At 37.3% G+C, this 27,663-nt stretch overlaps 1 protein-coding gene across 2 annotated transcripts in view; it reads right to left on the reverse strand.

Moving 5' to 3' along the window:
• mctp2a (multiple C2 domains, transmembrane 2a) overlaps nucleotides 1–27,663 on the reverse strand; it is a 339,546-nt gene that overhangs the window by 267,805 nt on the left and 44,078 nt on the right. For both annotated transcript variants that reach the window (XM_028823594.2, XM_028823595.2), the window contains one exon: nucleotides 23,055–23,636. In XM_028823594.2, coding sequence (XP_028679427.1) covers nucleotides 23,055–23,564 — 510 coding nt within the window. In that variant the 5' untranslated portion in view covers nucleotides 23,565–23,636. The remainder of the gene's footprint in view (nucleotides 1–23,054; nucleotides 23,637–27,663) is intronic.

The following is a 27,663-nucleotide window of genomic DNA, read 5'->3' on the forward strand; positions in this document are numbered from 1 at the left end:
GCTACGAGCCACCACTGCTTGGTTGTCAGTGAAGCTAATTTTTACTAGCATATACACTGACTGCAGAGGGTGGGAAAACAGTAAAGTGTTTGCTTTATATCTAATCTTTTGTTAGCAACATGTCATTCTCTTTGCCTGATTTTCCCAGAGAAGCTAAGCAATATAGCACATGTTGCTCTTTTGGAGTATAGCGCTTTGATTTTTTTTCAATTTCTGCTTTAACAATTTTTACTCACCCAACCTCAAAGATGAAAATACAATAAAACATTAACATTAGAAATTAAAAGATATAATTGCATTGGAAACAAAACTGCAGAAAAGCACACATTTCTAGGAAGATGACTTACCTATTTAAGCTTCTCTATTCAAGATCTCATCAAACTGTACTGGAGGGCAGACACACTGGTGAGGAAGGCTGGCTCTATTGTAGGCACGGAGCTGGACAGTCTGACATCCATGGCAGAGCGACAGGCGCTGAGCAGGCTCCTGTCAATCATGGAGAATCCACTGCATCCACTAAACAGTATCATCTCCAGACAGAGGAGCAGCTTCAGCGACTGACTGCTGTCACTGTCCTGCTCCACTGACAGACTGTGGAGATTATTCCTCCCCCACACTATGCGACTCCTCAATTCCACTCGGTGGGGTAAATGTTAACATTATACAAAGTAATTGTCTGTTATACCTGCATTTTTATCACTCTTTAATTTAATATTGTTTTTTATCAATATGCTGCTGCTGGAGTATGTGAATTCCCCTTGGGATTAATAAAGTATCTATCTATCTATCTATCTATCTAATGAACCGTGATACCGATTCCAGAGATGACCTAAATTAAATCTACCGCGGACTCACTCTTTTGATATGAAGCACCACTGATAAATATGGCTCTTTTGCTACTTTGCTCCTGTTTATAGGGATGCATGATCTTGCAATGAAAGACCCGAGTGCTGATGTTAGCAGACAACAAACAGCACATCCAAATGGGAGTGATTTAAATCATTGCAACTTTAGAACTGTATTTCCCCAAATTTCATCAAAACGTTTCCTGCCCCACCTGAGGAGACAGAATCTTAGACCATGCATATACGAACATCGCTGAAGCCTATAAGCCTTTTCCACTCCCCCAGCTTGGACAATCAGATCACTTCTCCCTGCTCATCCTCCCTAAATACGCACCACTTAGAAGCGTGAGACCTTCAGTGAGGACTGAGAAAGTCTGGCCTGGAATGGAAGACTCTGCTTTACAACAGATATCCAAGGCCGACCGCGTTAACTGAATTTCCGCGAAGTAGGGACACCATATTTATTTAATTATTTAACGTGTATTTGGACGTTTTTAAACCCTCCCTGTATTGTTTACAACCCACCCTTTACTCTATTAATAACAGGGACAACTGCTAAGCAATTTGAAATCGGTAAATAAGTTTACACTTACTGTATAGCGAAGTACACGTAGCAGCTTGTAGGCGGTCATGACGTCGTCGACCTTGTTGCAAAGATTCCTAAAGCAGATTCCATCCAGACTACTGCCTTATCACGTCCACTTACAACTCGTTTTGCTCCCTGGTTAAAGGACACTGCGCCCGTAGATCTTACATGCTTTTCCTCCTTTTTAAATAAAAAGAATCGTGGACTCATTGATGCTGTAATGGTGTCCTACAGCGGTGTAGCTGTTCCCTTCCTTCAACATATCCAAAACTTTTACCTTTTCTGCAATCATTTGCATCTTCTGTTGGCGCTTGGACATGGCCCCTGAAGCAGTAGCACGTTAATGCTGAATGAGTGAGATGAGACTTCCTGGTTAATGCAGCACTCCGTCGCTGAGCCAATCAGCAGCACACAGGAACTTAACTGCGTGCTCTGATTGGGTAGCTTCTCAGCCATCCGCCAATAGCATCTCTTGTATGAAATCAACTGGGCAAACCAAATGAGGAAGCAAGTACCAGAAGTAAAAAGACCCATTGTCCGCAGAAACCCGCGGAGCAGCGAAAAATCCGCATTATATATTTAGATATGCTTACATATAAAATCCGCGACGTTGTGAATCCGCGAAAAGTGAACCGTGAAGTAGCGAGGGATTACTGTACTAATAAAAGGCAAAGCCCTCACTGACTGACTGACTGACTCATCACTAATTCTCCAACTTCCCATGTAGGTGGAAGGCTGAAATTTGGCAGGCTCATTCCTTACAGCTTACTTACAAAAAAGTTAGGCAGGTTTCATTTCGAAATTCAAAGCGTAACGGTCATAACTGGAACCTCTTTTTTGTCCATATACTGTAATGGACTGCAGCTCGCTGGCCATGGGAGGCGGAGTTGCGTATCGCGTCATCACGCCTCCCACGTAATCACGTGAACTGACTGTGAACGCAGTACATACCCAAAGAGCGCTGAAGAAAACATTCATTACACAATTGAGAAGGCAGCGAAACAATAAGAAGTGAAGCACGGTGTAAACCGTAAGTTTAAATTAAGTTTATAGAAACGCTCCCGCTGCCATTTGCAATACCATATTCGCAAGATACAAGTTTAATGAGAAGACACAAGGTATAAACGAGATTTGGATCACTTTGTAACGGAGTAAAATTGCTGTAGCGACAAGCCATAAAAACCTGGACACAAATAAATGAACATACACAGGCTTGGTCCGCAATAGAAGTAAAATCCTGTAGTACTTCTTTATTTTCCCTGCTCTGCTCTCCAATAAATAAAAGTTATCGCAAATATACTAATAACCCAATTGTGCTTTACTCACTCAGAATATGGAACCAAATTAGAAAGCATTTTAAAATGGAAAATCTTTTATCAGTGGCACCTCTGCAAGAGAACCACCTCTTTCAACCTTCGCAAGTATATCCAGTTTTTAATACCTGTAAAAGTTTTGGGATTAAAATGCTCAGAGATCTTTATATAGACAACATATTTACATCTTTTGAACAATTACGTTCAAAATTCAACCTCCCAGCTACACATTTCTTTTACTATCTTCAAATTAGAAATTTTGTTAAACAGAATTTGCCCGATTTCCCCCACCTTGCACCCTCCACAATGCTGGAAAACATACTGCTCAATTTCGAGGAAATAAACACTATTTCCGCAATATATAAAATCTTATTAGAGTCCCTACCTTTCAAAGATCCAAGAGGACATTGGGAAGAAGATCTCTTAATCAATATATCAGAAAAGGAGTGGAAGGTAGCAAAGCAGAGAATTCACTCGAGTTCTATATGCACAAAGCATAGAATTATTCAACTAAAAATTATATATCGAGCCCATCTGTCTCGCTTAAAACTGTCCAAAATGTTTCCAGGGCAGGATCCAACCTGCGAACGCTGCAACCAAGCTCCTGCCTCACTGGATCACATGTTCTGGGCCTGCACCAAACTAACATCATTTTGGACAAAAATTTTTAAGTGCCTCTCAGACAGCCTTGGTATCACAATCCCTCCTAACCCATTAACAGCTGTGTTCGGTGTTCTTCCAGATGGACTTGAATTGGAGAAGGACAAGCAAACGGTGATTGCATTCCCTACACTTTTGGCACGCAGACTTATTTTGTTAAATTGGAAGAATCCTAATTCTCCTCTTATAAGTCAGTGGGAAACCGATGTTTTATATTATTTGAAATTGGAAAAAATCAAATTCTCAGTTAGAGGATCTGTACAAAATTTTTTCAAAACATGGCAGGATTTAATCAATATTATTTTAGAATAAGAGAAATAACTATTACTGCATTTAACTCCCTTCTCCATCTCTTATTTACATAGACATTTACTTCTCCCTTTCTTTTGTTTAATGTTGCCTTATTAAAAAGCCTTAAGCAATTTTCCTTTAGCTAAGCTCTCCTTCTCAGGGGTGGGGTTTGATTTGTCTTCAAATTTGTTGGGTTATAAATTGATCTGTTTGTATGGAATGATTACAATGAAAATTAATAAAATAAAAATATATAAAAAAAAAAAAATTGCTGTAGCGAGAAACTTTGAAGTGCCGGGTCTTAGCTAACATTAAATAAAGCCGTGGACATCGCAACATCACACAAGAGAGCGGCTCACGTGAACTGACTGAACGCAGCACGTCGGAAACAAAGCATCGTTTAAACCTAAAGTTTAAATTAAGTTCATAGACCTACAAAAGGTTGCCATTGATTTGAGGCAAAATTGCTTTTCTCCTGTACAACTATACGTTGAATTCTCAAGAGTGTGCTTGCACAGCTTGGTCATATTACAACCGGAGTGCTGAACTGACAACGTGGTATACAAAGAGAACTATAACAATCGTAATATGTGTGTATATATATATATATATATATATATATATATATATATATATATATATATATATATATATATTTACATATCTACATATATATATATATATATATATATATATATATATATATATATATTTACATATGTGTGTGTGTATGTATGTGTGTGTGTGTATATATATATATACATATATATATATATATATATGTATGTGTATGTATGTATGTGTATATGTATATATGTATATGTGTGTGTGTATGTATGTGTGTATATGTATGTGTATATATATGTTGACATGTGTATATATGTATATATGTATATATGTATTGTATTACATTGACAATCATGTTACATTATTTTTAAAATGTTTCCTTTTCTTTTTCATAAGCTCTTTAACACACTACTTCTCTGCTGCGAAGCGCGGGTATTTTGCTAGTATATATATATATATATATATATATATATATATATATATATATATATATATATATATAGACATATACATATACATATACACACACACACATACATACAGTGGAACCTCGGTTTGCGAGTAACTTGGTTTACGAGTGTTTTGCAAGACGAGCAAAAATTTTTAATAAATTTTCACTTGATAAACAAGCGAGGTCTTGCAGTATGAGTAGTTTGTCTGCTGAGCATCATGTGATCACAACTGAGCTGATGGTTCTTCTCTCTCTCTCTCACTGCGGGATTGTGGGCAATCGTCTCCTATTCTCCGTCTGAGTCGGCGTGCCTTAATGATATAGTCAACTTCCGTATGAGCATTTAGTGTTTATTACAGCATTAGCATTGTGACTGTGTGCGCGCGCACGTGTGTGTGTGTGTGTGTGTGTGTATGTGCTGTGACGTGTGAGTCCCCGTCTTGCACCTTAAAACACGAAGCTGTGTCTCAGTACTTTAGCAACACAAGCTTTATTCAGCTTGAAACAGCAACAGTGCGGTTATTTATACACAGATACGCAGTCAGGCAGGGCCCTGCACATTTATAATGTTCCTTGTTCCTGGTATCACCCATTGACGGCAGGCGCTTATAGCATGTCCGTGATCTTTTCGGATTCACTTTTACGGAGAACTGCTACAGCGCTGGGAGACTGCGATTGCTTTGGGACGCTCTTGCGTGTCATCCCGTTGGGTGCAATCCCACAAGAGTTTAGAAACTCACCCACACCAGCCATGATTCTTTTCAAAGGTAAAGTGCAAGTTAAGTTGTTTTATGTATTTTTACTTTACATTTTGTATTAATCATTTTTATATGAATAGTTTTGGGTTGTGGAACAAATCATCTGAGTTTCCATTATTTCTTATGGGGAAATTCACTTTGATATACGAGTGCTTTGGACTACGAGCACGTTTCCGGAACGAATTATGCTCGCAAACTGAGGTTCCACTGTATACAAGGGCTGAAATGATTCCTCGAGTAATTCGATTACTAAAATTCATTGAGGCAAATTCTTTGCATTGAAGCTTTGTTTAAACTCCAACTCAGTGAACTAGCCTACCACAATAGCACAACGTCAATGAACAGCATCTTGTCAGGAAGCATCCAGTCCACGGAGCGGACCTGACACAAGGTAACGTTCACATTAGTATTTAACATAAAACAATATGATTACAACAGATGTTCACACACATATTGAGATGAAGGCTAAAAAAAAAAAAAAAAAAAAAACACACACACACAAATGCTAGTAAAGAATGTATGTTAACTATAGCTATATGTAATGGCGAGTTAAGAACGTAAATCAATATGATGGCCAGTTATCCAAGTTTTGTTCAAGAAAATAGACACAGAAAATAAAATGCAATCTGTGAAATCCTTTCATGTTACTGTGTTACTCACATACACACCTGCCTCACAGTGATTCATAAAAAATGTGTACTACAGAAAGCAAAATATTAGGTAATGTAAATAGCAATTGAAGCATAAAATGCACCAATCCAATACAACAGGTATATTCAGTTTTGTTTGTTTGCAGTGAGTGGAGTCAGCGGGTGTAGGGCAACCCTTCAACATAGTAAATAGATATACTGTATATTAGCCAGTATTATGCATTTACAGTATGATATTTAGGCCTAGCAATAAGCATCAATATTTTTTCCATCTCTTTTTTTTTTTTTTTTTTTTTTTTTTTTTTAGGAAATCACAGCGTTATATGAAGAGCTTTGTGCAGATAGCTGCATCATGTTCAGTTAACAGAGTTCACAGAAAGCATTTTGAACATGATTATCACAGTCATGCGCCCTCTGTCCATGGTGGAGGATGAAGGGTTTCAGAAGATGATTTCCACTTTCAATGCCAGGTACATGCTGCCTTCAAGAATCTACTTCATGAAAATGATGGAGAAAAAGAATGAAGAAGTAAAAGGCAAAGTGAAGAACACCCTTAAGGAGACTGAGAGCATTGCACTTACAATTGATATTTGGTCGAGTGTTGCTACAGAGGCGTATCTGGGAAAGACGTGCCACTTTCTTGGGGAGGATTGGGAAATGGAGTCCAACATCCTGACAACAATGCCTCTTGAAGAGAGACACACGGCTGCAAATATTGCAGAGTGGCTTGAAGATGTTATTGCCAAATTTGAGAAATCTGAGAAAATCAACGCTGTTGTCAATGACAATGGTGCTAATGTTGTAGCAGCAGTGAAGATTTTGTCAGGAAAGGATGAATGAGCATCAATGTGATGTGCAGGTCACACCCGGAACTTGGATGTGAAAAGTGCTCTGAAAAGCTACCAAGTCATCTTCAAATGTGTGGCTGCTGCAAGATGCCTTGTTGAACATTTAAAAAAGGTGAACTGAATATATAAGATGAAGTTTCTGAACTCTTTTAGGAACCCCCTCCCCAAACGGGACAGCACACTGAGGCGCAACCGCTGCATCTGTGGAGGACTGCTTGTCTGTTGCCAAGGCAACCACAGGTTCGCAGTGCAGCAGCATAACGCCGCAGAAACATCTAGAAGTCTATTGAGATTATGCTATATTAATTGACAACAGCAAGCTTTTTTTGGGCGGAACTGTCAACATTCAGGATCATTCATGCCTCCTTTACAGTAAGTACAGAAAACTGGGAGAACCTAAAAGCTATAGCCAAGAAGCAGACTTAACTCAAAGTAATGTGGAGTCTATTTGCCAATTTCTGACCAGAAGTGGTATGTAAACTGTAAATACGTCCTTTCAACTGAATTCACATGCATTCTGTTCAATGTGTAATTTTTGATATTACAAGTATGGAAACATTGGGCTTTCAATTTTTTATTCCATATCAAACCACCTATTCTTATATAAAACAAATTACAAAAAAAACATGTCTTACATAAGAAACACTAAAAAGCATACACCCACACCTACACAAAAACAATCAGTAAACAATTGTTAAAATCCCAAAATATAATATTACGGATGTGGGATTTTAAGAAACCATGTGGCTAACCAGGGTTCTGTATTTAACAATTTAAGACAAAACAAATTGTGGTATTTCGAAACATTGAGTTCCTGGAGGCAAGATGCCAAGAAAAAAGGTTAAAGTTGAGATCCCCTGTCCTTGAGGTATTAAACAACATTTCATCACATAGTGCATGTGTCAGTAATTTACTGTAGTAGCATTTACCTTGATTTGATAGGTCTACTGTTATCCCAAATCATGCTGCGTTACTGCTATTAGCAATAGCCGAGATCTGAGATCTTGCACTGCTTCACAGCATTGGTATTATTAGCGGGTTGTTTAAACCATATGGTATAACATTTTGAGGTGACTCAGCTTAAAACTGTTTGGGAATCGCTTCAATAAACTATTTCCATTTAGTCAAATAATACTGATATCAAAATGTCACACTGTAAATTGTTATACTGTCTAAAAAGGTTAAAACAATTAGGCCTAATGCAATGGTGATGGAATTTATCAGTTTGGGTGACAAGCAACTTCCTGTTGTAGAAGATACTGAATTTTGTTACACAATATCCAGCCATGTTATTTCTCTGATATAGACCTTCCAGTGTTACATAATATGCACAAACTTCTTACCGACAGTGTCACATCCATAAGCTTTACCACTGATATTTAGATATCTGATGCAAATCCTGTGAGTTTGCTCAGTGGACGGACAACAACTTTGAATAATAAAAGGCAATTTTTGAACTCCCAACAATGCACTAGGCATTGTGTTTTATTTATTTATTTTGTGGAATTCAAAAGGAAAGTTACAAATTTGAAAAATGTCTTTAAAGACTGTTCATGCAATACTCTGAGACAATATACACAAATTTTAAAAGGCTATGGAAAAATACAGGGTTGCAAATTGTAATGTATGGTCCAAACTTAACAGCTTGTGTTGAATTTCAGTGTTGAGTTCCAGCACAGCATCTCAGATGTAATCATGATCAGTAGAGAGACATTAATTTCAAGCATTTGTAATTAGACAACCTGAATGAAACAGTGCATTCTACAGTATATGCTGCAAATGACGTTGGGGCAGAAACCAGCACTCTGGGATTCTGAATTACCTTAAATTGTGACAGACAGACAGACAGTGTTTTGTCTTGGTAGAGTAATATATGTTGCTCTACTTTCCCCTATTGTATTATTAATAAGTAGCCTTTGTCAAAATGCCTAATCTCACAGACTTACCACTGTTTATAAGGTATTACAGTATACAACTTATCCCCACCTTCCCTTCTATATCTATAACCTCAGGCAATTAGGTGTAGTAAAAAGACAAGCAGGAGTTAAGTTACACATAAAACAATGTATTATTGGTAATATTCATAAATAATAACAATATGCAAAGTACATTTGAATATTGGCAACCATACAACCTGATTAAATGGTGATGTGTAGTTTCAGGCGGCACACAGACTTGTAGTTATTTAAAATGTCTCTAGTTAAAGCATCATGCAGCTTTCTTCAGAACAGGCCATTTGCCTGTACAGACAATAACTTTGTATAATGTTAACATTTACAATTGAAGAGTCACATAGTGTGAGGGAGGAACGATCTCCTCAGTCTGTCAGTGGAGTAGGACATTGACAGCAGTCTGTTGCTAAAGCTGCTCCTCTGTCTGGAGATGACACTGTTTAGTGGATGCAGTGGATTCTCCATGATTGACAGGAGCCTGCTCAGCGCCCGTCGCTCTGCCACGGATGTCAAACTGTCCAGCTCCATGCCTACAATAGAGCCTGCCTTCCTCACCAGTTTGTCCAGGCGTGAGGCGTCCTTTATGCTGCCTCCCCAGTACACCACTGCATAGAAGAGGGCACTCGCCACAACATCTGCAACATCTCTGAAGAGATCTTAAAATGGCTGTGCACCGACATTTCCCATCCAACCTGATGGAGCTTGAGAGGTGCTGCAAAGAGAAATGGGTGAAACTGGCCAAGGATAGGTGTGCCAAGCTTGTGGCATCATATTCAAAAAGACTTGAGGCTGTAATTGCTGCCAAAGGTGCATCGACAAAGTATTGAGCAAAGGCTGTGAATACTTATGTACATGTGCTTTCTCAATTTTTTTATTTTTAATAAATTTGCAAAAACCTCAAGTAAACTTTTTCACATTGTCATTATGGGGTGTTGTGTGTAGAATTCTGAGGAAAAAAAATGAATTTAATCCATTTTGGAATAAGGCTGTAACATAACAAAAGGTGGAAAAAGTGATGCGCTGTGAATACTTTCCGGATGCACTGTATAGGTCTGTACCCTCTGCACACAGTCACCTGTAATGATCGCGGGGTCCAGGAGGGGCCTGGGTCTCCTAAAATCCACCACCAGCTCCTTGGTTTTGCTGGTGTTCAGGTGTAGGTGGTTTGAGTGGCACCATTTAACAAAGTCTTTGATTAGGTTCCTATACTCCTCCTCCTGCCCACTCCTGATGCAGCCCACGATAGCAGTGACGTCAGTGTTGTCTAACCAGTGGGTATGACAGAGAACTTAAATTATACTCCCTCATCCTATTTGAACAATTGGCAAGAAAATTTTGCTGATCTGAAGCTTTGACATCAATTGTGATTTCCTCAGTTAATGCACTAAACTAAGAACACTCTGTAAAGTGTAAGAACACTCAGTCAAAAGAGGACCTGAAAAGAAAGGAGGGCCAAGAAACAAGTACCATTATTTTGATGCACCACTAGAAATCACTGGCACACAAAATGTTGTAAGCTCAGTTGTAGCAAGAATCAAACAGAGTGCAAACAAGCAACCCACAGCCAGATTTATCTACAACACAAAAGCGCTAACATTGTTTTACAAGGGGACATGTACACTCTTTGATATGAATAATTAAATTAACAACATCTTGACAGCATTATTATAGGCACCCAATGAGGCACTTTTCTTCCAGTTAGGGTGTTTGACTCTAGTAATAACCAAAGTATCAGGTCTATCTTTTAGATATGAAAGATAGCATTGAATATAATGCTGTGTATGTATGCATGTTTAATTATGACAAATGCTGAGATGTCTGTCTAAAGCATTAAGCCCAAGGAATGGAAATCCACTAAAAACCAGAACAACAAAAGGTGTCACATCCCTACTCTTCTCTCAAATAGCACACAGGATCTTATCAGTTCAGCGCACTAGTGTCCGATGGCCAGAGGACTGTTTAGTGTGGCTTCTAATGTGGTCAATGAAAAAAGAAACAGAAGTTTCTATGATAAGGCAGAGATGCTCTTGTTTATTAAGAAAAAACTCCCCCTTGTACTAAAAAAATTGAAATGATAAGACCCTTAATTTGCAATTTTTCATTTTTACCATACCATACCATTCTATAAGCTTGATTAATCATGAGCAGGGTTATAGGGGGCTGGAGCCTATACTAGAAAGCATGGGGCATAAGGCAGGAACAATCGCCTGGATTTGTTTCATCATAAAGAAAAATAAGAAGACCTTTGTGCCATTTAAGGCTATAGCCTGCAAAAAACATTCCCCTTTTAAGGACCAGGTAGCCAGCCAAATGTATATCAGAAGATGTATGATCATTAAAGTAAATGGCCATACATGGCCTGCAAAGCTGAACTGTTAGATAAATGTTAGATAATTAAGTAAAAGTGCTAGCTGTCTCTGTAATTATGTTCCAGACAGATCTAGCCCTATTTTTTTTTTCTCTATACTTTATAAAGTCTGTGCATCGGCATCGGCATGCAATCAACCAAGCGCTGCAATCATCACTGGAGCGGTGCCATCTTACACACACCTTTACTCATTCTAAACCTGCAAACTTTTGTTTGTTTAAAACCCAGCACTGCGCCATGGACCTCTTATTATAACAAGCATTTGGCATGTACAGTTAAAGGAAGAGGGCAACACCGTCACACAATAGTAGTGCTGCTGCCTCACAACAAGGAGACTAGGGTTCACGTTCCTGGCTCTCCCTCCATGGTGTTTGCATGTTCTCCCTGCCTCCATGTAATTTTCCTCCAGGTGCTCCAGTATCCTCCCACAATCCAAAGACATGTAGAATTGGTGCTGATGAACTGACCCTAAGGTGTGTGTGTGTTTGAGTGAGTTCATCCTGTGATGGACTGGCACCCAGTCCAGAGAGCATTCCTACCTTGAACCAAATACTTTATGGAATGGGCTCCAGCTTCCCTGCAATCCTGCTCTGGATAAGCAAGTCTGGAAAATTAATGGATGGGTGATGTTTAAGGATACAGTCAACTAAGAACCTCTAAGAACCTATAAGGACACTGTTTCTCAAGCTGCAGACTCTGATGTACTTATCCTCTTATGGTTGTGCACCTGGGCCTTGCACTTCACTTTGTATCTGGTTAGATGTAGTTTGCACTCTTCTCTCAAGAAGTAATGGATCCCTTTCTATGAAATCTTCAGTTTCTTGTTAATGTTTTGCACTGTCTTCCTTTCAGTAAACAACAAAAGTTGTTTCTTTTGTGTTTCTTGGGAAAGTTTCGTTTTGGCCATTTTTGAACCCAGAATTGAACTTTAGGAATGGTAGTACCTTGCGACCAACCTAAGGAAAAACATTTTTTCTTACTTTATCAAACAATTTTTTGTTTTGATTATATGATTTCAAAGGTTACTTTAATAACCAATTAACATTTAAACAGGATTAATTAAGTATAAACTAACAGAGTTTGCTATTAGGACAGAGTGCATAGTAGGCCTACTGAAAATAGTGCTTTACAATCATATGTGAATAACAAATTAAAAATAAGTCATTTCAAGCAGTAATAGCCATGTGCAATGTTAGTAATGTCTTGGCTATAGTAAGAAATATACATTACTGGTACTTTGATAATGGTACCTTCCATGAAAAACATGAAACTTTCAAGGTGACTCCAAACTTGTGTACTAACAATATACAAAACTAGGACAGTAGCTGCATAGGAGTGAGTATAAGAACATCAGAGTGTATAGTGTGAGAAAAACACCTTTCAGGTACTCAGTAGTCTTCTTCAGTAAATACGCACTAAATTTTGAAAGTGAGGATATCGACTCAAGTAACCCAATAACTGCTTTTAACTCCAGCTCCACACCACTGGTTGAGAGGAACAGTAGACAATGACCAGGAGCAACATGAAAGTAGTAGAGAAATTTTATATTCGTAAATGTAGCTTAATTTTTTGCATTATTAAAATGTGACAACTTTTGACAATGTAAATTCTTTTAATGAATGAAGATAATCTGGGATAAAATTACAGTTGATGAATCAATTGCAATAAAAAATATTTATGTAAAAAAAAAAGTACAAGGTGCTAGGATGTAACCACAGTACTGTATTTGTAGTGTATTAAAAAAATGGCTAACACAATTTTAAATCAAGTCAACTTAAATCAACTGAAGAACTAATGAAATGTGCCTATAATGATGTACCTTACTAACCTTTTCATTCAATAGCATCCGCAAAAAATTTATACACAAGTCGCTACTGAATTTCATAACCTGTTCTTTGCCTCATCATACTAGTAGCTGTACCAGCAGAAAACACTATTTGAAGAAATGGAACTGTACTTTCAACTCCAATAGTATCGTATCTAAAATGTATTTTCTGGACTTTTGTTCAGAGCCTTCAGAAACAAAATGTCAAAATTATGATTTTACCAAAAATGAAGTTGCCCTATTCCTTTGAACAAAATAGACTAGAATTTTACTGATCAGTCAGGTAGATATCAATTTATTCCTTATCATTCTGCAAAATAATGCACTTCAGCCTTTTGTAAGAGTCCTGAATTTGAATACACATGTTCAGAATTGTCCAAATATACTATATGTTGCAAACATAACATAGTGGCAAAAAAAGAAACTTTTCCAACAAATAACTCCCTATCATCCTTAAGCTACATTAATGGAGATTCACTTGTACTGTATGAAGGTAGCTTTGAGACCTTGTTACGTAAGTGATTAGGCTTTTATTTTTTTATTAAAATTCTATCTACACTCTATAAACAGTATAAGAGTGGAATCCGGCCTAGGAGGTGCTTATTGAAGCAGTCAAGAATTCTAAAAGGGTAAGTAGAGAAAAAAAGAAAAACTTGACAAAAGGAATCATTTGTTTTTCTGACCAAAATCTTACTAAGCAGTTAACTATCAGAATCCATGGGCTGCAGTTGTGCTATGAAACTTAATTCATTGCAAGTTGTGTGGCTGTAACTATAGTGATCTAGACTTAATAAGTGGTGGTTTACAGAAAATATACAGTTTATATTCTAATGAAAAAATGGAATGGTCCAAACAAATTTAACTTTAGAAATATGAATTTCTTAGAGAACATCTCCAAAGTTAAGCACATTTTCAACAGCCTTCGCAAAACTACAGTTGAACAGTATTGTGTAGTTGTTTTTCAATTTAAAACTTTGCAGATGAAGGCAGATTGCAAAAAAAAAAAAAAATTAATGAAAAAATAGCATATACAGAGTCAAAATATATCTTTATTGCAAAGTATATGCTAGACAAATCACAAAAATGTAAACTTAAACGTTCACACTGGTGTAAAATGGCAAAGCGAATCATTTGAATATAATACATATACAGTTACAATAATTTACAATGCTTTAATGTTTAAAAGTAAAAACGGAAGCTTTCACATGGGTCAAAGCACAGGAAGTCAATTCTGTAATGTCGTTCAGTCTTGTACTGAAAACACTTTCAAAGGAAGTTATGTGAATATGGGAAAATGTTTACTTGTAACATCACACAATCTTCAAAGATAATATCTTCAAAGCTTAATGACCTTTAAGAAATTAAGCAACAAACAGTAAACCGATTGAACTGTAGAACAATGTAGAATACCCAAAGAGGTGCTGCATGGATGAAAGTCAGATTCATTCATAACTTATTACTGGAAAGGGTTATTCATAAACTAGTCTATCTGAACTGAGCTAGCTTTATTAAATTTGAGTTCTCCTCAAATGTTTTCAACAAGATGCTTCATGGCATTAAGAATCTTCTACAACACTTTTATCTTTGAATGCTGAGAAGATTTTACAATTGAATAAATTTGGATTTTCTATGGTCATTTCTGCATCAGGGTTTTGGATATTTTTATTAACATAATTAAAATACTTCACACTTTCAACAGTCATTAAAATTCATCAATGCCTCTTGAGCATTTAGCTCTAGCTTTACATTGAAGTAATTTAAAATTCTCCTGTTTGTATCAGAGGATCCTCAAACGCAATTTCTTTACATGCGGATGATTTTCTATAGTTTGAATAATGCTTCAGAATTTATCCTGCTTAAGCCAAATTTTTCCAATTACTTTAAGGGAAACAAAAAATATGGTTATACAGTTTTTTGGAGTAACTTACTTCTGTCTCTGCTTATTTTGAAATGTAATGCCAATAGCATTCTTTATAAAATTCACATATTCAGTTTAAATCAACCACACAATCACTTTAGATACTGGTAGGTTATATTTTTCTTCCATCACTGAACATAATTTATTTCTTGGACAAGCTTCGTATCCTTTGTGACATCAAAAATTCTCTATATACTTGCTCCACTGTTTTTCTGAACTTTCCTTCTCATACCACAGAAATCAAAATGAATCTTGCACATGTGTATTTTGTCAGTTCCATGATCCCGCTTATTTCCCCCATCATACTGGCATAAGTGCCATATTTATCTAGAATTTTAATAAACCTGTCCAAGTGTACCACTCTTGCTGAAATAATGCCCCTGGTCCTTTTTAGTGATTTATTATTGTACTTATGTACTTTCTCATCCATTAGCATTGCTAAAACCCATTAGACTTTCTTCACTCCTTAATTACCAGCTGAGTTCTCTATAGCTAACCCCTCATATATGACAGTATTGTAGTCTGTAATTATGCCATAAGATCTTGAAGATTCCTTGTTGGCTCTGTTATGACTTAAACATTCAGATCTGTAAGTTTAAGGTCAACATATTTTCCTACTCAGGTATAAGAACATAAGAAATTAGACAAAATGAGAAGAGACTAATTAATACGTCAAATTTGTTTGTTTATTTAGGCCAATATCCAAGATGTCCAAATATGTTCTTCAGACACTTAGTTATCCAGGTTGCTGCATACACTACATGACTTGGTAGTTTTTTTTCCAGATTCTCCCAACTCTATTTTGAGAAGAAGCTCTTCCTAGCTTCAGTCTTAATGTGCTTCACCTTAATTTTTGCTGGTGTTCTTGGGTAAGCAATTTGCCATTTAGTATAAAGAATTCTGCTGGATCTATTGTACTTTATCAATGTCTTTGAGAATTTGAAGACCTCAATTTCGTCTTAACACAAGCTCCTCTGGTGAAGACAAACCGGTTTAATTCTCTAATCCTGTCAGAGTAAGGTATCCTTAAGTCCTGGGATGCACTTAGTTGCTCTCTTCTGTCCAGCTTCAAATGCGGCTGGGTATTTCTTGTACTAGAACTACATACAATACTACTGTTTCATGACTGCATTAGAAAGTCTGAGCATAACATCCCTTGGTTTATATTGTAAAAGCTGTGAATGTAATTTAACATTTAATTTGCCTTTTAAGTGACTTCTACACATTACTTAGATGATGAAAATGTTACCTCAATGTAAACCCCTAAATCCTTTTCAGATGTTGCTTCTTGTAAGACAGTGTCACTTCTCTTGTATTTATAATTGAGGTTCCTTTAGCCCAGGTGTAATACTTAGCATTTTTCTAGGCAACCTGCACTTTCAAAGTGTTCACCCAGTTCTTAGGATTGTCCAAGTCTTTCTGAATTGTTTTTGCTACCACCATAGTATCTGCTATTCCTCCAACTTTATTATCATTTGCAAACTTTACAGGCTTACTAACTACACTGGAATCTATGTCATTTATATAAATTAGAATAAATACTGATTTCAGGACAGACCCTTGAGACCCTCCATTGATAACCTAAATCTCCATTTATCTTGTATCTGTACTTCTTGTCTTCTTCAGATCCAGGTTTTCAGGTTACCTCTGATATCAATAGCTTCTAGTTCCAAAATCAATCTCTGGTGTGAGACTACATTAAAGACTTTTTGAAAGTCTAAATAAATTATGTTGCTTACTTGGTTTTTGTCAGGTATTCCAGAAGCCAACTTAAAAAAAGTCTAATAGACTGATATGGCAGGATCTTCCTCTAATAAACCCATGCTGGCTTTCATGGCATATGCAATCTTCAATATTTAGAAAAATCTCCTTTATTGATTCGAAGTTCTCCTTGTTCATGCTCTACCCCCCCCCTCCCCCCCCATTATTATATATTAAGCACAGACAAAGCAAACTATCTGCAGGTTCCATTCCCGTGGATTTACTTACACACTATTATAAAGTTGTAACTCATTTTATGAAACCTGCAGTCTAATCATTACATTACATACATTTACTTATTTGGCTGAAACCTTAATCCAAGGTGACTTACAACATTTATGATACAATTGGTTACATGTCTTTGATTTTCCAATTGGAGGACAGACAGGTGAAGTGACTTACTTATGGTCACACAGTGTCTGTAGTGGGATTTGAACCCACAACTTCAGGGTTTGAAGTCCAAACCTTAACCACTATACCACATTGCCTAATCACATGTATTCATGGCCATGTGGAGTGAAAAAAATAAGAAAAAAAAAAAGTTATCACACAGTAGCTACACGTGAGATTAAGCAATAACAGGTCTGTAATATCTTAGACGTTCGAGGCTGCACATAAACTAAAACCCCAAATCCAAAAAAGGTTGGGACGCTGTATAAAATGTAAACAAAAAACAGAATGCAATGATTTGCAAATCTCATATCATCATATTTTATTCACAATATAACATAGAAAACACATTAAATGTTGAAAGTGAGACATTTTACTATTTCCTGAAAAATATTAGCTCATTTTGAATTTAATGGCAGCAACACAACTCAAAAAATTAAGTTAAATGGCAATATGATTGGGTATAAAAAGAACATCTTAAAGAGGCAGAGTCTCTCAGAAGTAAAGATAGGTAGAGGTTCACCAATCTGCAAAAAAACGCGTCTACAAATTGTGAAACAATTTCAGAATAATGTTCCTCAATGTAAAGTTGAGAAGAGACTTTGAATATCTCATCATCTATAGTACATAATATCATCCAAAAGATACAAGAATCTGGAGAAATCTCTGTGTGCACAGGATAAGACCAAACATCAATATTGGATGCCTGTGATCTTCAGACCCTCAGGCTGAAGTGCATCAAAAACAGACATGACCATGTCATGGAAATCACTGCATGGGCTCAGGAACACTTCCAGAAATCATCATTTGTGAAAACAATTTGCCGTGCCATCCACAAATGTAGGTTAAAGCTCTATCGTGCAAAGAAGAAGGCAAATGTGAACATGATCCAGAAATGCCATCATCTTCTCTGGGCCAAAGCTCATGTAAAGTGGACTGAGTCAAAGTGGAAAACTGTTCTGGAGACAGACAAATCCAAATTTGACATTCTTTTTGGCAAACATGAATGCTGCGTCCTCTAGACTAAATAGGAGAAGGACTAAGGACCAGCAACTCGGATGGCGTGGAAGTGCATTAGTGCCTTTGGAATGGGCAGCTTGTACATCTGGAAAGGCACCATCAATGCTGAAAGGTATGCACAGGTTCTAGAGCATCATATGCTCCCATCCAGACAGCGTCTTTTTCAGGAAAGGCCTTGCATATTTCAGCAAGACAATGCTAAACTGCATACTGCATCCATTAGAACAGCATGGCTTCGTAATACAAGAGTCCAGTGATGAACTGGCCTGGCTGCGGTACACACCTTTTACTAATTGAAAATATGAAACGAAAAATATGATAAAGACGACCTAGGATGGTTGAGTAGCTACAATTCTTTATCAGACAAGAATGGAACAACATTCTTCTCCCAAAAGTCCAGCAACTGGTCTCCTCAGTTCTCAAACATTTACAGACTGTTTTTCAAAAAACAGGGGATGCTACACAGTGATAAACATAGACAATCCCAAATTTTTTTAGACTTATTGCTGCCATTAATTTCAAAATTACCTTATTATTTTCTTAAAATGGTACATTTTCTCAGCTTAAAAAATGTTTTCTATGCTCTATTGTGAATAAAATATCGGTTTATAAGATTGCCAAATCATTGCATTCTATTTGTATTTACATTTTACACAGTGTCCCAACTTTTTTTGGAATTGGGGTTGTACACAGAACAACAAGTGTCTACCCAACACCAAGAGGTGTGAGTAAGCAGTTGAATCCCATTTGTGATGGAGACCAGGGCTTGCAATTGTTCCCCACAAAGAAGGAATTCCCAGTAAATGCAGACTATAAACTTGCACTGATTAAGCTCATGCCCTTTGTACATACTGTCTGTTGCTACTAGAGATCAGATGGTTTAGCGAGGTCCTCGGATCTGCCCTGCTGCTGTTGCACATGGTCCCTGGTGGAGCACCAAAAAAATGATAGAACTTGACTATTTGGGGGAAGTATAAGTCATAACAAGGTTGTATAGGTTAACCTGCACAAGGATCATTACCAAGGCTTAAATGTGCGAGAGCAAAGGGCCTGGGCATTAGCCCAAACAAGTCTCCCCTTGCCAGTCCTTACCCAGCTTGCCGCTGGAGATGGGTGGTTGCATGGGACAGAATGCGTTGTGAGGAGTTTAGTTAATTTTTGATACACAAAATTATGTGTTTATGGTAACCGATAACAAAAGTATATTGTGGATAGGGTGGATAGTGTGGTTGATGCAATTGATCCAAACTAAAACAGAGTTTGAGGCATAGCATCATGTAGCTGTCTACTCACATGGGAGCTGCAGCTGAGAAGTTGGCTTTTTTGAAAAGAACCACAATTTCTACTGCAGTTTTATAATGTCAAATACACAAAGTACACAGCTCAACAGAACCATGGTTTTCACTTCAAAAGATAATAACATAAGCACGTCTTGAGAAAAATGGCTGTGGTCTCTTTTCGATCTCTGCTATCTGTTAAGTCTGTGCAGATAGGGCGATGACTGTCCAGCCACCCCCTACTTTCTGGAAAGGAGCACCCTGCCAGAGCCACATGCAAGTTATACTAAATGCTGACTATGAAGTGTCCTGCTGTGTAAATGTTTTTCACACTTTTTCACTTTGCCTCCTATATCTGAACCAGAGTCATCTTTATTTATTAATTTTTGCAGAAAAACTGTTCTAGTTGAAGTCATAATTATTATTACTATTCATGTGGTGACTACCTGATTAAGATATCAATTTAATTGCTTTTAAAAATGTTAAAAAAAAAAAAAAAAAAAAAAAAAAGCCAACAAATTCCAAAACACATTTATGCACATATTATCAAAAAAGTAACAAATAACTACCGTACTACAGAAAATTTAAAATGTATTTTATTGTTTATTTAATGTTCTGCAGCTGCAAAAGTTTTACCTTGGATTTCTTTTCAAGAGATACGAGTTACCCATCTCCTGCAATTAGATTTCAGTTGGTATCATTTATGCCTTATAAACATTATTAAGCTGCTTTATGACAGATATGCCTTTTGGAATGTTTCATTAATGTTGAATAACATGTTAAATGTTAGTGTACACAATGAGAGGGCATCTCACCCGTGTTGATGGTGTAATCATGGTGTAAGATTATGGCATTAGACTGAAGTCTCACTGGGCACTGCTGTGTTTCTTGCTACCTCGCTATTGCTCTAGTAGACTTTGCATCACATAAAGCATGCTGTTCCATCAGGATCCGAAATCCTCTTTGAGTCGCTTTTGAAGCAGTCCCAACTGTGTTTGTAAAGATTGCAGTTGTGGGTGAGCAAGAGGGGAGTGTTGGAAATTACCTACTAATTTTCTATATGCTGTGCCTACTATTTTGCAGTGTAACACATCTGACCAGTTCCCTAAGAAATGACAACAGGTAGTTGATACAAACTGACGAAAAACAAAAAAATTTCTTCAGTGCAAATTGACATTGCATTGGCCCTTTAAAAGGGAACTAAAATGGAAACTGTACATCATTTTCATCACTTTTGATGTGTAAAATATTTGTCGCATCAACACACATTACGGCTCAGTGATATGAATTCTTAATGTGTGTGAGTCATCATTTAACTAGTTTGACTGCTTTTTACTGCTTGATCAAGGTTGTTGTTATCTCTTCGTGTCTCCAAAATCTTGCACACACATTTGCCAGAGTTGTCATAAATATATGCAAGCTTTCACATCAAGTTTCTTTTATAAATTTTGACATTTGCATGTAAAGTTGTGTAAGCACATCTCTAGTCTCTTTTCGTGTGTATGCAAGCTTTATAAATAGGCAGGCAGTGTTATGTAGTTTTTAAGGCTTTGGACTTCAAACCCTCAGGTTGTAGGTTCAAATCTCACTTCTGACACTATGTGACCATGAGCAAGTCACTTCACCTGCCTGGTCTCCAATTGGAAAACCAAAAGAATTGTAACCAATTGTAGAATAAATTTTATAAGTCGCCTTGGATAAAGGCGTCAGCCAAATAAGTAAATGTAAATTTACAAATGAGGTGCCACGCAATACCACTCCATTGCACAAGTATGCAACATATACAAACTTTTTCTGTATATTACCAAGTGAGAAAAGTTTCTGGCAATAAGAAATTTGATACTAACACAACATAAAAAAGTGTGTCTGAAAAAACACTCATTATGACATAAGAAGAATATACCAGCTTCAGAAAAAAGTAACCAAAGGAGCAGTTGAGCCAAAGTCCCCAAAACCATGAGGCAGAGGTGCTAGCTGGTGTACCAATATGCCAACTCTTAGCAAATACAGTACCCATCTATCCATTTTTCAAAGTAGACTCAAATCTAACAATGTTTGGTACAAGGCAGAAACCACATCAATGCACTGCTAGGCACATTCACAAAGAATAGTATATATTGCCTCATTTAGACCTTTTGAGATTGGGGATCAAATATGAGTACTCAGAGAAAACTTATGTAGACTCACAGAGAAAATGATCAATCCTCCTGGACATATAAAGAAATAGGTTTTGAAACCAGGTCCTAGAAGTATGTGGCAACAGCATTAACCACTGTGCTATTTTGATTTTAAAAATATAAACAACACAACCTAATTGACAATGCAATTTCAATGGTATTCCACCTGATCCTGTCACATCTGGATCACCGCAATGCACATGTAAGAATGCTGTTCATTGATTTCAGCTCAGCATTCAATACTATCATTCCCAGGCAGCTGATCAGTAAGCTGGATCTGCTCGGACTCAACACCTCCACCTGCAACTGGATTCTGGACTTTCTCACTGAACGACCTCAAACAGTACAGATTGGGAATAAAAGATCTAACACCATCACACTGAGCACAGGTGCCCCCCAGGGTTGTGTGTTGAGCCCGATACTCTTCACGCTGTTGACCCATGATTGCACCTCCAATTCTGACACAAACCACATTATCAAGTTCACCGATGACACTACAGTAGTGGGACTCATTGAGAACGACGATGATGCAGCGTACAGAGAAGAGGTGGAACGGTTGGCACTTTGGTGTAAAGACAATAATCTGTCTCTTAATGTTGAAAAGACAAAAGAGTTGATTGTTGACTTCAGGAACACAAAGGCTGTCCATCTCCCACTCAACATTGATGGCGTCACAGTAGAGAGAGTGAAGAGCACCAAGTTCCTAGGTGTTCATATCACAGAGGACCTGTCCTGGACCAAAAACACCAACTATCTTACAAAAAGAGCCCAGCAGCGTCTTTACGACTGAAGAAGGTGCACCTCCCTAAACCCATACTTACCACCTTCTACAGAGGCACCATAGAGAGCGTCCTGACCAGCTGTATTACAGTCTGGTATGGAAACTGCCATGCCTCTGACCGCAAAGCCCTTCAGAGGATTGTGCGGACTGCTGAGTGCATCACTGGCAGCTCTCTACCCAGTCTGCAGGAGATCTACACCTCACGCTGCCTTCATAAAGCCACTAGCATGCATCATGGCTGACCCCCACCACCCCTCCCACCAACTGTTTACTCCTCTTCCATCTGGAAGACGACTCTGCAGCATCAGGAGCAGGTCTGCGAGATTGTGCAATAGTTTCTTTCCCCAAGCAGTCCGGCTCCTGAACACCATGCAGCCCTCCTCCACACTGGACTCTTTACTCCACACACTCTCTGGATTACATAATATTACTTAATACTGTATATGTTTTTTAGTTATAAATTATATATATATATCTTGTGTACTGCACCTTTTGACTCTGGAGGACGATATTTCGTCCCACTGTGTACTATAAGTATATTGCTAGGATGACAATAAAGCTCTACTACTACTACTACTACTACTAAGATAAAAGCATGTGCAAGGCAATTTCTTACCTCATTTAGGTGCTCTGTTATTTCAAAGGTTGGCACTTGTACCAAAGCAGCACTCTGGTTTGTAGTGCTACAATAGATAGTGTCAACATTTTTGCTGTGCTGCTTCATAGCTGTAGTGTAGACTGACTCCTCAGTAATACAAGCACGCACTTCCAGGGTTTCCATTGAACTCCAAGGCTTGGAGTCTCCATGTACAATCAACCTGTCAGACAAAAGTGCAGGATCATGCTCCATATCCAAAGGGGGTTTATTCTGAGGCAGTTCAAGGTAAGAAAAAAAGGCAGAGTTTTGAGATAAGGGTCGGACAGTCTCCACTTGCACAGGCAAGTCTTGATGCATGTGATGTATGTCTGGCACAGATGAACTCATTCTCTGGTCTAATACTCCGTGCTTTCTGACCTCCAACTTGGTGCTGATGGATTTCTTAGATTTCCTAACACTCAGATTGGAAAACAGCGGCTTGGCTTTCTGCTTCAGGTTACTCCACACTGAAAGTTTATTGCTTTCCATCTTCCTGGAGTTTAGGGAGAGTTTATTGTGCACTATCCACCTCTCAAATTCACACTCTTAGGTTATGAAAACCTGTTAAAAAAAAAAATAAATAAAATTTTAAGTGCCGAAAAACAAATATGGAACAGTGGTATTTAACCTATACCATAGACATCTCAAGGACAACAAATTAGCTATTTAACATACTTTTTCTTTTTTTAAAAAAAATAAGATTACAGAGTTAAAGAAAACTATTATTCCACAACTATCAAGGTCAACACTTACACCAAATCATGCTTCACAACACAAACGTATTATAGTCTATTTAAAAAACTCATAAAATAATGCAGGATAACCGACAATATAAACAACATGAAAATAAAAGGTTCTGGAAACTCACATAAATCATGCAAGTACTTGCATGTGTTGCTTTCTCAAGTCTAAACTCAGAACTATTTTGAATTATAAATATGTGATTATAATGGTCATTACAATTTTAAGTAAATCACAAACACTTTTTTAACTTTAGTAATACAAGTCTAATATAAAGAAGAATGCATGCTTGTATTTGTATGTTTGCGTGCGAGTTTGTTTGGTATGCAAATCCACACCATCTGAAGCAGTCTATGCCAAATTATGCAAGGATTTCCCACTTATACAAGGAAAGTTTGTGGACTATGTTTTGTTTCAAAATTTATATGTCAATACCTTCAACCCAGGCAGCACCGGCAGCACCGGATAGCCTTGTTTGTGTTTGTCTGAGTGCCCTGTGGGACAGCCCGAGACTGGCCTGTACACTGGTACTGTGACTGCTGTGCAGAGTAGAGGTAGAACCTCCGTGTTCTTCCCAGATCATTCTGGAATTTGGAAGGGATGTGTTCTTGGTCCTACTCCGTTCAGTGCTTACATAGACTAGGTGTTGGTGAAGAAAGATTCATTGATTCTTTACTTTGCAGACGATGCTGTGATCTTCGCAGAGTCAATGGAGGTTTTGATCAGTGCTCTCAAGAGACTGAAAAAGTAGTCAGAGTGTCTGGGCTTGTAAATGTTCTGGATAAAAACCAAGATCCAGGCCTTTAATGACCTCTTCAGCATAGCCATCAGAAGTGCCTCTGTATGCGGAAAGAATGTTGACCTCATTGAGAGGTTTACTTACCTTGAAAGCGACATTTACTTCTTTGGTAACTCTTTCTATGAAGTCAGTAGATGGATTGGGAGAGCATGAGGTTCCTGGAAAGGGGTTTGTGGCAGTCTCGATATCTTTGCAAGATAAGGAAGGTCCAAGTCTTTAGAGTCCTAATAATTCCTGTTTTGCTATATAGTTGCGAGACATGGATGCTATTCAGCGACCTGAGATGGTGTCCCGAATGAGACACGCTACCTGCTTTGTCAGGGAGGATCAGTTACGGCACTAAGGCCATGTGGCACGATTTCCCAAGGGTGATCTGGCCTGCAAGATCCTCATTGCTGAGGACCCGAGTGACTGGACAAGGCCAAGGGAATGCCCACGTAACACCTGGCTGCAGAAGATAGACGGTCATTTCTGGAGGGTGGGAATGGACCGCGTGTCTGCATGGGGGGGTTGCCAACCGGGATCCCGAGATGTTTCCTCATGTAGTGAGTGCTGCAAAACACTGTACCAGTGTTTGCTCCACAACCTGACCTGACCTAATATAAAAATGTGTAACATACTACACTTCATGCAATCATAATAAACTGTTCTGCAAGTTATTCTAAGCATCACTAACACATCTTGAAAATTATTTTTCAATATTTTAAGAAAAACTAATTTTCACATTGACACTATTGCTTGAGAAAGTGTATTACTTTTTGGGATTAAACAATGTAGTTACATCTGCTATATATAAATTACAGAATTTAAATAAGTCTTTATCCACTAGAAAAAAAAAGAACTGAAAAACATTTGGACACAGGTTTATGAGATATACAACAGTTCAGTATAGTGCCAAATTCTAGTGGAAAATGTACACATTATTTTATTTTGAGATTTCTAACTAAAACCATAATTGTGTATATTGATTTTTTGAGTCTAACCAACAGTAAAACAGTTTGACTTCGCCAAGGATTCTTTTTGCCTAAAGTAAGATATGTATTTCAAGTACTATATTCATTATTTTTTGAAAGAGAAACTTTCTCAGGTAATACAGAGAGCATTAAAAGGGCGGTGGATGGATTAAGCAGGATCTAGCTGAATTTGATCTCCTAGGTTGCTAAGAAAGGATAAAAAAGAAATTCAAATATTTACATACACACAACAACTCAATCTATTTTAAAATATTTGTATAATCCTCTATAATAAGATCACATGGTACAAATAACTGCATAGACTTCTATAGGAGATTTACTTACAAAAGGTCTCTCAGTGAATGCCTTTAATAACAGCAAAAAAGACACTGGGTTTAAGTATAGTGAAACAGCATACAGTGCCATTTTGCACTCAAAGAAAAACAAAACAATGATATAGCACATAAAGAAAGGGCTATGAAAGAGTACTTCCCAGTCTTATCGTCTACACTATTGAATAATTTTAAAAATTAGGCTTGCTTCTGCAAGTGTAAATCTAACATTTACCAGTAAAGCTATCCCATTTACCACATACTGTAAGTTCTTAAAACAAGTCATGCCTTGATTTTAAAATAAATGTGAAATTCTCTTGGAAAAAGGTTTATGTTTATCAGCCAGAAAAAAAACATTTCTTTGAGTCTGGTGCTCCATCGCTTCATGGCCACAGCACACATACCAATAAATGAAGTGATCTTTCATAAAATCCCTAAAAATATCAAGGCATAAAATTATACTATATCTAGGTCTCTCTTGACTTGCTGAATTGTATGCATTGCGTAATAGTTGGGTAGACTTCACAGTAATTTGTGCACTTTACCAAATTGTACTTAAAGGATCTTCAAAAGTACAAAACAATATTCTAGGGACAAATGAGTCAAAGTTAAAACTTTGGTGCAATAATTTTTAAGAAGAAATTAACATGCAAAAGGATTCAGCAACAACTAAATTACAAGCATTGATTGTAATCACACCAAAGTAATTCAAGGACGAAGTATACCAACTGAGCATGGTACAACCAAGGAAGGGGTTATTAAAAGCACATGATTGGCATAACACCTGTCACTAGTAGATGGTAGAAAAATTGCTATGTTAATATAAAATTCTTTTCTTTATGTATATGGTTTAATGAAGAAAAACCTGGATTTTCCCAGGAGACCCTTTCCACACATCAAGAACATCCTGAGTGGATACATGCCTATACTGAATTGGCCTATAGTGTGACGGTGTATTGTGCGATAGACTAATGTCCCAAATAAGGATAATAATTTTCAGACCTGAATCCACTGGTGCTAGAACTGGTTCTGGCTTCCTATTACTATATAATGAAGAAAATACACTCAGGAAATTCATATAACAACACATACACAAACTTGTTAAACATAGGGTAATCTAAACATATTTTAATGCTTTTACTGAAATATTTCCAGGGACAGCATTCTCATGTTTTGCATAACACGCAGAGCTTCAAATATGTTGCAGCTGAGGAAAGCTGCGGGGCTAATAAATAAAAATGACAGAAGTGAAACAAATGTGGTATTGGATCTTTGTCCATTTATCACACTAAGACAATTAATTTAAGACACTTAAGTGGCTGAAGGGTACAGAATCCTATTAAACAAAGGGATAAATAATTCCTCTTTACTTTGTGAGATGTCAAGTGATTAATCTTTCATGACTCAATGTATAATATAATTACAGAACTTGGTTGGAAAAAAAAATGGATGGGTGAATTAAGTAAAGCCATATCATTCAGATTTGTTGATGGTAAAAAAGTAGGGAGATTACTTTACTGGTGCATCATAGGTACATTTCGCTTCAGAAGTGGTCTATTGTTGAGTAAACTGAGGTTTATAAAAGTATATAAATAAAGAGGAAAGCAAATGTAATAGTTTCCTTTAAAAACAGTAAATAGTGAACTTGTCAACATATACATCTAAGCCATTTAAAAAAATACTGCAGTCTGCATTTAAGAGGGGACATTTGAAGCACAAAAGTAACTGGGGTTGTTCTCAATATTCATTCACACACAGTAAGT

The sequence above is a fragment of the Erpetoichthys calabaricus genome, chromosome 17 (assembly GCF_900747795.2).
Source record: "Erpetoichthys calabaricus chromosome 17, fErpCal1.3, whole genome shotgun sequence".
Classification (NCBI taxonomy): domain Eukaryota; kingdom Metazoa; phylum Chordata; class Cladistia; order Polypteriformes; family Polypteridae; genus Erpetoichthys; species Erpetoichthys calabaricus.